The 12,627-nt window shown below is 44.1% G+C and overlaps 2 protein-coding genes across 3 annotated transcripts in view; one reads left to right on the top strand and one right to left on the bottom strand.

Moving 5' to 3' along the window:
• The window catches only part of PIGN (phosphatidylinositol glycan anchor biosynthesis class N), a 119,043-nt gene extending 114,631 nt beyond the window's left edge, over nucleotides 1–4,412 (bottom strand). For both annotated transcript variants that reach the window (XR_010605733.1, XM_065627773.1), the window contains exon 1: nucleotides 4,331–4,412. The gene's annotated coding sequence lies outside the window, so the exon portion shown is untranslated. The remainder of the gene's footprint in view (nucleotides 1–4,330) is intronic.
• Nucleotides 4,413–4,572: 160 nt separating this feature from the next.
• Nucleotides 4,573–12,627, top strand: part of RELCH (RAB11 binding and LisH domain, coiled-coil and HEAT repeat containing) — an 81,665-nt gene continuing 73,610 nt past the window's right edge. Inside the window, exon 1 of the mRNA XM_065627770.1 lies at nucleotides 4,573–5,267. Coding sequence (XP_065483842.1) covers nucleotides 4,751–5,267 — 517 coding nt within the window. The 5' untranslated portion in view covers nucleotides 4,573–4,750. The remainder of the gene's footprint in view (nucleotides 5,268–12,627) is intronic.

Raw genomic sequence — 12,627 nt, 5'->3', positions numbered from 1 at the left:
CACTGTGAGAGCAGAGTAGCACAGAAAGAAATCACACTTTTCGCACACATGGCCCCACCAAGCAGCATAGAGGGAACCCAAAATTGGTCATATGTTCATTAAACTATCAAGAATTAGTTCAAGATTTAACACCCCTACCAAAATCAACACAGTAAAAGCAAATACTGAAATATTTCTACTTATTTTCCATCTCAAGAATGGTAAGTTCAAAAGTTCATGAAAACACATGCATAGACTGAAAAATTTATATACCATCATCTCCAAAAAACTGATTTTTTTTCTACAAGCTCCTTGTACTTTGGATACTTGGCCTCACAGACCTGTTTTTAGAAATCAAGCTTTCTGAGATGTATTTAGGTATGTTGTTCTTCAGATATAGAACCTGAGTCCTTTAAAAGTTAGAAGGAAGCATTAAGTCCAGTAAGAGACAGAGTTTGATGCACAATCTACCTCTCTCAGAATGACTAGCAAGTAAACAAAGAAAAAATTAATTTCTAGCTGTCCGCCTCTAGTACATTTATATAATGCTTTGTTTCTAGAACTTATGCATCTTTTTCTGCCTCACATATCCTCCAAGGTACTACACTTTCTTTATCAGGTTTTTTTTTCCCCTCAGGTCTCTCAAAACAATATGCCTTTGGTATAACATAAGAAACTTTTTTTAAGCATATTGTTAAAAGCACGTTTTTCTCCCTATATTCTTCTGCTCTGGAATACATATTTGAGCTGTGCTAACTTTATCCCAGCCATCCATACGTTATTTTGGTGCAACTGAGCATCATCTGTAAATATTTCTGTCACTTACATAAGACCAAATGAACAGAGGAACACTTTTACATTATTTTAGGTGTGGAAGGATGAAAAAAGTTAGTCCTTACTGCAACAGCACACATAAGTCGTCAGAAATTAGTCCCTTAAAAGAAAAGGAGAATTTAGTGTTTGAACTGTTTAAACTTCAAGGCACACATGTAAATATTGCTGATGGCCACTAGAGGCTGCTACAGGACATCAGTAAGGTTTTTTCTCTCCATTTTATGGGATGACGCACAAGAGCATATCAAATACTATCAAGTTTATACTTAACATGCTTTCACTGTCCAGAAAGGAAAGGAAAAAGCACAATAATTCTTTAAGGGCTCCTAATTCCACCAGAGCACCAACAAAGAAATATTTTTGTTCTTATATTAATTGCGGTCTGAATGGAAATGTAAAACATTTTCAGTATATCAGCATTTTATCATGGAATCATAGAATGGTTTGGGTTGGAAAGGACCTTAGAGATCATCTAGTTCCAACTCCTAACATAAACAACCATAGTTGTTTCTGCTACAACCAGTTCACACTCCACTACTTACTCTCTTTTGCATAATATCATCAACATAAATCAATTATTTAAAAAAATCAAAGTTTATTACAGGACAATGCAAAATTGTTTACCAAAATTTATGCAAATTAAAAACAGAAGGAAAAAACTAGTCTTTTATGGCACACTCACATGTTATGAATGGAGAAGTTTGAGGTCAATGTACTGAGTATTGCTTCTTGATCTAGTAATACTAGTAAAGCCAGTCAGCTTTAAATACTATACATACGGTCTTGATTCACTTTTAACTGATTTGCAGAACAGTCACACGCAAATGTCTCAGTATCACTGCAAAATGTTGTCAGTATTTTACTGCAAAGATTTCAGCCCAAATTTTGCTCTAAGTAAAGCAAATCCCAGAATCATATTTGTTGGAAGAGATCCTTAGGATCATCGAGTCCAACCATAACCTAACTCTGGCACTAAACCATGTCCCTAAGAACTTCATCTCTACATCTCCCAAAGCCCTCCAGGGATGGTGACTCCACCACTTCCCTGGGGAGCCTGTTCCAATGCCTGACATCCCTTTCCATGAAGAAATTTTTCCTAATAGCCAATCTGAACCTTCCGTGGCACAACCTGAGGCCATTTCCTCTCATCTTATCACTTGCTACTTGGCAGAAGAGATCAACACCCTCCATGCTACAACCACCTTTCAGATAGTTGTAGAGAGTGATAAGGTTTCCCCTCAGACTCCTTTTCTCCAGGCTAAACAGCCCCAGCTCCCTCACCTGCTCCTCATCAGACTTGTTCTCCAGATCCCTCACCAGCTTCACCGCACTCCTCTGAACTCTCTCCAGCACCTCGATGTCTTTCTTGCAGTGATGGGCCTAAAACTGAACACAGGATTCCAGGTGGGGCATCGCCAGCACCAAGTACAGGGGGATGATCACTTCCCTAGTGCTGCTGGCCACAGTATTGCTGATACAAGCCAGGAGGCTTTTGGCCTTTTTGGCCACTTGGGCACACTGATGGCTCATGTTCACCTGGCTGTCAATCAACACCCCCAGATCCTTCTCTGCCAGGCAGCTTTCCAGCCACTTTTCCCTGAGCCTGTAGCACTGCCTGGGGTTGTTGTGACCCAAGTGCAGGACTCAGCACTTGGCCTTGTTGAACCACATACAATTGGCCTCAGCCCAATGATCCAGCTGGTCCAGATCCCTCTGTATGGCCTTGCTGCCTTCCAGCAGATCAATACTTGCAGCCAGCTTGGTATCATCTGCAAACTTACTGAGAGCACACTCAATCCCCTCATCCCGATCATTGATAAAGAGATTAAACAGAACTGGAACAAATACTGAGCCCTGGGGAACACCACTCATGACCGGCCACCAACTGGATTTGGCTCCGTTCCCCACAACTCTTCGGGCCTGGCCCTCCAGCCAGTTCTTTATCCATTGCAGAGTTCACCCATCCAGACCATGAGCTGCAGCTTCTCCAGGAGAATGCTGTGGGATATGGTGTCAAAGGCTTTACTGAAGTCTAAGTATACAACATCCACAGCCTTTTCCTCATCTACTAGGTGGTTACCTTGTCATAGATCAGGTTGGTCAGGCAGGACCTGCCTTTCACAAACCCATGATGACTGGGCCCGATCACCTGGTTGTCCTGTATGTACCATGTGATGTCACTCAAGACAAGCTGCTCCATGATCTTCCGTGGCACCAAGGTCAGACTGACAGACATGTAATTCCCCAGATCCTCCTTCCAGCCCTTCTTGTAGATGGGCATCACATTTGTCAACTTTCAGTCAACTGGGAACTCCCCAGTTCACCAGGACTGCTGAAAGGTAACGGGAAGTGGCTTGGTGAGCACCTCCGCCAGCTCCCTCAGAATCCTTGGGTGGAGCCCATCTGGCCCCACAGACTTGTGTGTGTCGAAGTGGTGTAACAGGTCACTAACCATTTCTCCTTGGATTATTGGGTCTTCATTCTGCTCCCCATCCCTGTTTTCCAGCTCAGGGGGCTGGGTACCTGATGCACAACTCGTCTCACTATTAAAGACTGAGGGAAATAAGGCATTTAATCCCTCAGCCTTTCCCTCATCCTCCGTCACTATATTCCCACCCACATCCACCAGAGGAGATTCTCCTTAGCCCTCCTTTTGTTGCTGATGTATTTATAGAAGCATTTTTTGTTTCCTTTTACAGCAGTAGCCGGATTCAGTTCTAGTTGAGCTTTGGCGCTTCTAATCTTCTCCCTGCATAACTTTATGGTATCTTGTAGTCCTCCTGAGTAGCCTGCCCCTTCTTCCAAAGGTCATAAATTCTCCTTTTATTCCTAAGGTCCAGTCGAAGCTCTCTAGTAATTCCTAGTGAATCAGCTTTACGCAACCAGAACTCCTGTAAGTACAGTGCAAATAGAACAGGACAATCTTTTCAAAGAAACCACAGAAACCAACACTGACCCTGGTTTGTATCATTTCTAGTGAGCTAAATTTTCTACAGTGGCAAGCACCACCGGTTGCTACATTCCAGCTTCAAGTTTCTTGCAAGGTAATACCTCCGCATCATAGCAACGTACTTCCAGATCCACAACTTATTAGCACCGGTACTTGCACCCCCACTAATTCCAGGCCTACCAGGCACAGCTGATGCTCACGACCATTGGGGGCAGAGGGCTCAGCCCTCCCAAGCCCCCTGCACGGCCCAGAGGCCCCACACTGGCCCAGCCAACACAACCCGGGCATGAAGACGGCCGACAGGCGCCCTGGGCACCAGCCCGGGCACGGAAGCCGAGCCCCACACCGCTCCCACCCCAGCGACGCCCTTAAGCCACAGGCTGGGTGGCCGCCGCAAGGCCCCTAGGCCAGCTACAGCTCTCCGGAGGCCGGGAGGCGCAGTGCTGCGCCCGGCCCCACAATAAGGGGCCCAGCCATGAGGGGCCCAGCCATGAGGGGCCCGGCCCGGCAGCTGCCGCCCCCCCTGCCCCTGCGGGAAGCACTCAGTGCGCAGGCGCCAGAACTCACTCATCTCCCCCACAACGAAGCCCGGAAACTTCCACTTCCGCCTGGAAGTTCCTTCTCCCTGGCCACGCCCCCCGCCCCTCGGCAGGGCACCTGCCGTGCCCTCGGGCCCCGCCCACAGCGGCCGCCGGGCTCCCGCGTGGAGGGGGCGGGTCTGAGTGCTGAGGCGCCGCTCGCGGTTGGCTGGGGGAGCTCTCGCGAGCGCGGGGATCCGGAAGCGGAAGCGGTAGTGGGGCCGGTGGGAGGTGGCAGAGGAGGCGGCGGTGGCGGGCGGGAGTCGCTGTTGCTGCCGGCGGCAGCGCCCGCAGCCGCGCAGGGGCTGGCAGCGGCCCCGGCTCCGCCGGAACTGGCTGCGGCGGCCGTTCCGCGCAGCGTTTTCCGCGGTAGCGCCTCGGCGGTGGTCGCGCCGTGTTGGGCTGTAAGATGGCGGCGGCGGGCGGGGGCACCAGCGTGAACCCCTTCCTCAGCGACTCCGAGGAGGACGAGCCCGAGGAGCCCAGGCCCGGCGGCGGCGGCAGCAGCAGCAGCAACGAGCCGGGCGGGCCGGCGTACCCGCGGCAGCAGCAGGAGGCGGCAGGAGCCGCGGGGAGCCCCGAGGAGCTGCCGGGTTTCCGTGCGGCGGCGCCGGGCGATGGCAGCGGCGGTGCGGGGGCGGGCGGCGGGGCCGGCGCGGGCCCCGGCGCGGGGGAGCCGCCGCGGGTGCCGATGGACGCGATAGCGGCGCAGCTCCTGCGGGACCAGTTCTTGCTGACGGCGCTGGAGCTGCACACGGAGCTGCTGGAGAGCGGCCGGGAGCTGCCCCGGCTTCGCGATTTCTTTTCCAACCCGGGCAACTTCGAGCGGCAGAGCGGCACGCCGCCCGCCGGCGGGGCCTTGGGCGGCTTGGGCGGCAGCGTGCTCGGGGGAGCGGGCGGCAGGGACCCCGGCTCCGGGCAGCTCAGTAAGTGACCCGGCCCGGGGGAGAGGGGAGCGGCGGGCGGTGCCGGAGGGGGTGGCGGGGAGCGGGGGTTCCTCCCGGGACGGCCCTTCCCTGTGCGTGTGGCGGGGGAGGCGGTTTGCGTCGCTTTTTGTTTTCTGTGACCTAGGTGCGGGGCCGCCGGGGCTGAGGAGATGGGGTGGCAGGACCGCGGTTATCCTGGTCCCGGTCACGTACTGTATAGAGCCTCAGTCTTCCTGTGAAGGTCACGCGTGTGCCTAATGTGGGAGAGATGTGAGGGCTGGGAGTTTCAACCTTAATTTTTAGCTGTCCTAGGATTTCTTGTGCCTTCCCTAGTGTCTACTATTAAGAGATAAGTCTTGTGCTGCTAGGAGAAAGAGTGGACTGTCAATCCCTAACTCATACGTTTAAAGTCTGAAAACTGTCAAAAATGGAGTATGAGGAACCAGCATCTTATTTTTGCTGATGCATTGGGATGGCTAAGTCATCCAGGGATAGGTCTGAGTTTCACATGTCATGCACAACTAATACACTGTTTCCTGTAATTCATGCTTATATGTTTACCAAGTGCCTGCAGTCTTTGGCTAACCATTGTGGGATTTGGAGTTGTGGGATGTGAAATGTACTAGGTTACTAGAGGTTTTGGGAGAAAAAGTGGTACAGATATTTGGAAAATCATCTCATAGCTGGTCTTGAAAGCATTTGTGTTTCAATAGTGGAGTAGGTGGCTTAGAATAAAATTGTGTGTCTTGTCAGTGTTACTGCCAAGAAATGTTGAGTTCTAAAAATGAAGTATCTTCTTCAAGTGACTTTGAGAGAGAAACTGCCCAGCCACCTGACATTCGAAGACTTAATGAACTCATGGTATGATATTGACACGAAAGGTGTGGTTAGCAGACAGTTGAAAGGCTTATTTATGTATGTGCACATTCTAAGACACCTAAAGGTATGTTGTAAATAGTCCTATATTTTTGTTTGTTGATTAAAAAAAGATTCTACTGTTGAGAAGACATGCAGCTAGACTTAAAATTTAGAAATAACTGATAGTATCTACATGTTTAGGATAATAGGAGACATCTAAACTTTCAACTTGTTATTGCTTTTCAATATCTTTTTAAAATGGTCTAGATTTTTTTTGTAATTCATGCTGTGTTGTTTATGTTCTGGTTGTCTTGTTTATGAATACTTAGACTTTCATACTTGGCTTTGTCCAATTGAGGGCTTCAGTGTGATCTTCTTCATGATAGGATTAGTGAATGTTGGAAAAACTCATGCTTCAAGGCTTTGAACTGACATAAATTTCTGTTTCATTAAAAGCAGCTTCCTTGGGGATTCCAGTCAATTCATCTGATTGATTAAACATTCTGTTTTCCTGTTAACATGATGTATTGTTTCCAGTTATTGATAATGTGCATACTCTAGAATTAGAAAAACAGCAGCCTGTGTAACTGTGCTGTTATGCATGCAAAAAATGACTTATTGGAATTCTAGACCAGTGTATATATGAGAACATCTTAATGATTGTTGTGCGGACCTGCTGAAGGATAGATAACGATGGGACATCACTATTAAAAGAAGGAGGAAGGAGGCAGGGGAGAGAGAGGAGGGGAACTAAAACGTATTTTGGAGCAGTTTAATAATACTGAGGTGTGCTAAAAATAAGTATCACGCTAGACCTTAGGTTAAAGGGTAAGTGCAAGAGTCTTGAAATCTGATATCTACAACAAATGAGGGTATGCTTTTCAAAGGATTCAAAAGGCAATTCATGCTGAGTGACATTGAAATGTGACAGATCCAGAACAATGAGAAAAAAGTATTTTTTTAATAACTCAAGTAGATTTTTGAACTTATTGCTGTTAGACTCCTTGCAGTCTGGAGCTAGTGATTGTCTCAGTGCTGTTCAGCCTGATTCTGCTTAATGTCAACAAGGGCTGATAGTCTCATGCCTGTGAATTTAAGCTAGTTTCCAAATGTTACAAAATAGATTGCAGAAGACTCTGATGGGCTGAAAATTACATGGTCTTTGCAAGAGTTTTTTTACTTTCCTCTTAAGCATATGGTATTATTGGATTTAGAAGACTAAGCTGCAGGTCAGATCCAATGGTAAGTCTGAATAGTTTCTTAATTAGTTTAAAAGTTCAGTTTTCTTGAGAGGTGCAGTCTGTTTTGTCCACATTCTTGGATTCTTATGTGGAGACTTGCAGAGAATGTATGTGAGAGTAGTGGAGGTACCTTCTCTTGCTTTAACATGCCAAAAGATATTTGAGAATAAACTGATTGTTTTCTTCATAGAAACTATTGATGTAGAAAGCAGTGGAATTTGGCATGATTGTAATTTCAAGGTAATTTGAATTTTATGCTTCAGTGAAAAAAATGCTTAATGTGGTCAGATTGAAAAAAAGTTATGTATTTTTGTTGATATTTAAAGTTGGAATTAGTTCTCAGCACTAGCTTTGCACCTGTTCTTCCCTGCCCCCAAGTTGTCTCCATTTCTGTGGTTGTAACTGAGGTTTCTGATAATTTGAGAGGATGCAGAAAAACTGAGGCTGGCAATTCTTATTGAATGTGAAGTATGTTTGGAATGCTGCCTGAGCAATGGAGAGCTTGGTACTGCGCGTTCCTCTACAGAAGGGAAGAATTTCAATGTTCATTGGCACTTCTCAAGATCCTTTTAGGCAGGCTGAAATATGAGTGTGCAGACTGAAATTTATTTTGGTTTTTCTTATCTTTCTCTTTAGAGACTGCTATGAAGACATTTTAATGAAGTATCATAGGATTTAAACTAGCGTCATGTGGTCAGCTAGTGACTTAGAAGCTGCTTTGTCTTTGAACCATGCTTCAGAGCACTTGACTCCAGAAGCAAATGGTAGTCAGATGACTGGGATTTCTTAGTTTTTCGGAAAAACACTCTTCCATTTTCCAGCAGCAGTAACGTCACAGCTGGCAACAGACATCAAGATACATTGTAATGAAAAATATAGAAATGTATATCATGTCTAGCAACTTTGCTATTCTAGTTTGAAGCAAATTCACTTTGTGAAGGCATCAGCACTGTTCCTTTAGATGCACAGCACTTGTGTACAGTCATCCTTCATGTCCTGTGTCTCTGCTTGATCCTCCAAACGTCTGTGACAGCTTCTTCCATTGGTTTCAATAGCAGTAGCTCCACATCTACTAGACTATTTTGATACCATTTTTCTAATGCTACTCATGTGAGTGGTATGGTTTGGAAGTCCCTCGTTCATACAGTATTCCAGATATTTTACAAGGTTTTGATTAGCACTTATGTATTTAATTTAAATTTGTGTCCCATTGCTGATTGTCTTTGCATAAGCTAGTACAGTACAAATTGAGACACTTGAAATTTAGAAATAAAACTGTGGCTTAAATGTTTCATCCCTGTTCCTGAGCCTCAAATGTTTTCCCATGTATACGTATGATAATGATTCAAGCTTGAGCATAGTGGGTGAAAAGACTTTTTTTTTTTTTTTTTAGTGTGATTATTATGATGCTCTTCGATTACTGTGTTTGGTGAGTGCCCTTTCCTGAAAGGATGCAGCTTACACTGTTAGAAGTAGCTTTAAAGTCTGCCATTTATTTTTCTTTATGGCTACAAAAGCTCAACATTGTCAAAATTTGAAATAGCTGTAATGAAAATCATAAGGGGTTTGAACATGTATGTTATGTTTATGTTTTTCAGGAGATTATTTTTTTCTAGTTATTTCCAAAATAAAGTCATTTTTAACTTCCTGAGGACTTGATTCCAGTTATATTAAGCTAATCTTTGAGTACAAAAGCATGAAGTATTGTTGTTTCTTCATAGTAAGCTCCTGGCTTTGCTTATGATTTGGGATTCTTTTTTTTTCTTTTGTTGGTTCAGATATTGTGAAGTATCTCTCTGTTTTGCATGTAGCCTTTGAAATTCAGATGGGTCCTGCTGGAAGAAGCCATGTGTGAAGAGCATATTGATTATGCTTTTGTGAGAAAGGGGTCTCTTGGTAACAGCTCTCAATCCAAAGTTACAGACATTGTGACTATGTGCCAGCCTTTGTCCTGATTAGCGTTTCACCAGATTTCTGGTTTGTATGAATATGTAGCAGAATGGGGCTACCTCAAAACAGTTCATTATAGCTCAGCTTAAATGGCAGTCTAAATAAGAGGAAATTGGGAAGAAGACAACTTCAGCTGTTCAAATGAGTAATTCTTGGTTTGTTCCGGCTTTTGTTATTGTCAACTCAAGTCTTTCGTTTGTTACTCTCTTAAAGTAAGTAAAAATATATAGTCTTGTTGGCTACTGCTCCAGCTGCTGTGAGGTGGAATGATGACTTAGGGGTGAAAACAGTGGGTTTACTACCTGATTTGGGAAAGTGACTCCTATTAGTAAGGACCAGGATGGAAAGGTGCAGATAAATAGGTAATCAAGGTGGCTGTTATGGGCAGATGGGAGGGACTGTGTTGTCTTTTCAAAGGAAGTACAGGAAACACAAGAGGTTTGTTTGTAACACTGAAAGAAAGGGGAGCCCAGGCCCCTGCGGACCTCCCAGAAAACAGTAATTCCTGGATGAAACCTGAGAGTTTTTGTAGCGCTCTGAAGTTGGCTTTACTGGTAGAGAAGCCAGCTAAACCTTCTCCAGTTGTGACTTCTTTAAACCCCTCCTTGTTTTACCAACACTAGTATTTCTGAAAAGTTTTCCGTGAGGCGCACTTCATAGCTTAAGACCTTCCTAGTTTAGAACTTCTGCAGCTCTTGGTGTTGTCAAATGAGTGAAACCAGGTCTGCTGGAAGCTGTTTCTGATGAATGAGTGGATAGTTTGACCTTTGGCTGGTACCTGTGTTGGGGTGATTTGGGATGTTATTGTAGGTAGTTCAGAAGACAGATTAGTCCCCACAAGAAATGTCCCTACACAAAGAAATAACAAGTTAAAGTAGCATGAGATAAGCATGACACCGATGGGCAAAGAAGGACAGACTAGTAGCCACTACTACTAGGCAGGCAAATATCAAGTTACCACTGAATAGCAAGCGTACTGTATGTCCACATTATATTTTACCTTGTAGTAAGTTATTTTTATATTCTTGTTCTCTTAGGATATTTGCAGTTACGCTATGGGGAATTTAGCTGCTTTAATCCTGACTTTCTGTTCTGTTCCTGTGCCAGAGTTATAGTTACTTTTCTGTGTTGGAGAAGGCAGAAGTGAACCTCTGCACGTAGGCACTGTAGCTAGTTCAATTCCGTGTGAGTTTAACCAGGCCTTGGTTGGAAGCTTCAGCAAAGCAAGTAGGCTTTCTGCTAACGCAGCACATGTTTCCTCCTAACAGTTTTGTTGTTAAGGAAAGGAGAGTTTGGGTTTTGTCTGAATTTGGTTTGCTTTTTTAAATTTTTTGGGGGGGGAAAGGTGGGGAGAGAAGAAGGGAAACAAGAGGAAGATTAACTAGAGCTTTGCCTTTCAGAACCAACTACTGGAAGCTTCTTTAAGCTCTTCTATACATCATTTCAATCTTGTATATTGAGCTTCTTGTAGCTTTTCCACCTCTGAGAATGATCTTTTTCTTGATTGAAGATGTGACTTGTAAATGAGAGAGCGCTTGCTGGAAATTTTACATGAGATTCATTGCGTAATACCAAAAGATTTGTCTAGTATTTGCAAGCAAGTTGTGATCAAATAGATATTGATATCAGCTGTGTTGGAAGCTGAGCTATGTGCACAGTAATCTCCGTTTCTTTAAAATTTGTAAATACAGGGCTTCTGTGTTCTATAAGCTCAGAGTTAATGAAAATATGGAAAAAGATTTTTTTTTTAGGAAGTTCTCATACTTTCAAACTAAACTAAGATTTGTTACAAATTCTGAGTTAGGTAATTTTCATATATATATATATATATGGAATTATGTAAAATATAGTATCGGAAGTCTCCTTCCTATCAGTATATGAAGATAAGACATAAAACTTTATGCTGTTGTGTGTTCAAAGTCATAATTCTTCATCTTCAATGTATTACTTGTGTTTGGTTTTCTAGTGTATTGCAAATAGGCAGGTTTGAGAAACTGAGTTGAATTCTCCACTAGCATAGGCTAAAACTTTGAGTGATTCTGTAAAGCTCGTAGGCCTTCTATTTTTATTCATGACACACATGCCTGATACATAGCGCAAAGTATATTGAGTTGGGACAAAAAGTAAAAAAAACCAAACAAACAAACCAAACCCAAAAACCAAGCACACCAAAAAAACCCAACAAACACACAAAAAAACCCCTAAAGTTTTTTGGTTTTTTTAAGACAGACCAAGCTGAAAAAGCCCTTGAGAAATACTGAACTCTCCCCTGGTGTACCACAGGGGAGAGGCCATTTACTTCCTCCCTTCCTGCAATATAATGCTGCACGAAGGCGATGCAACTGATTACTTTGCTGTTGAATTGAAGGAAATACTGTTGCGTAAAAACTCACAGAATAAGAATTTCTTGTTTATATAACAAGTACCTTTTCATCTTGGTTTGATGTTGGAGAGGAGAGGGAGTGCTATCAGCTGTGTTGTCATTTGTTGGAGTAAGAGAAATCGTGGCAAAAGTAATCACAGAATCACAGTATGGTTGAGATGGAAGGGACCTCTGGAGGTCATCTTGGCCAACAAGCCCTGCTCAGGCAGGGCCACCTACAGCTGATTGCCCAAGACTGTGTCCAGGTTGGCTTTTGGGTATCTCCAAGGACGGAAACCCCACAGTCTCTCTGGGCAACTTGTGCCAGCACTCGGTCACCCTCACTGTGAAAAAGTGTTTCCTGATGTTCAGAGGGAACCTCTTGTGTTTCAGTTTGTGCCCATTGCCTCTGGACCTGTCACTGGGCACCACTGAGAAGAGCCTGGCTCCATCCTCTTTGCACCCTCCCTTCACGTATTTATACACATTGCTAAGATTCCCCCTGACCCCGTTCTTCTCCAGGCTGAACAGCCCCAGTTCTTTCAGCCTCTTTTCATAGAAGAGGTGTTTTTGTCTCTAGTTGTTTGTTTTGGTTTGGGTTGTTTGTTTGTTTGGGGGTTTTTGTGTGTGTTTTTTTTTTTTAATTCTTTATAGAATCCATATGGACACGCATTGTTAAAACTTCGCTGGAAAATTTAGTACTGTCCTGAAATAAATGTAGAAATCAGGGAAAGGGGAACATAATAGAATTGAAATATGAAGAAAACTGAGAGAGACAGTGCTTGAGAATTCAGATGGGTATTATCTATACACTTTAAGTAGTCCCTCAGCAAAGACAGCCATTTAAGGGGTAGGTTGATATAATTTTGCTTGATGTCGGAGAATATAACAGAGAACTGCGTCACTGCAGAGAATGAAAAAATCCTTGTAATGCAAGTTAGTTGATACA

The sequence above is a fragment of the Caloenas nicobarica genome, chromosome 2 (genome assembly GCF_036013445.1).
Source record: "Caloenas nicobarica isolate bCalNic1 chromosome 2, bCalNic1.hap1, whole genome shotgun sequence".
NCBI lineage: Eukaryota > Metazoa > Chordata > Aves > Columbiformes > Columbidae > Caloenas > Caloenas nicobarica.
Note: the sequence above shows the minus strand (reverse complement) of the source record. Positions and strands in the feature narration are given on the sequence as shown.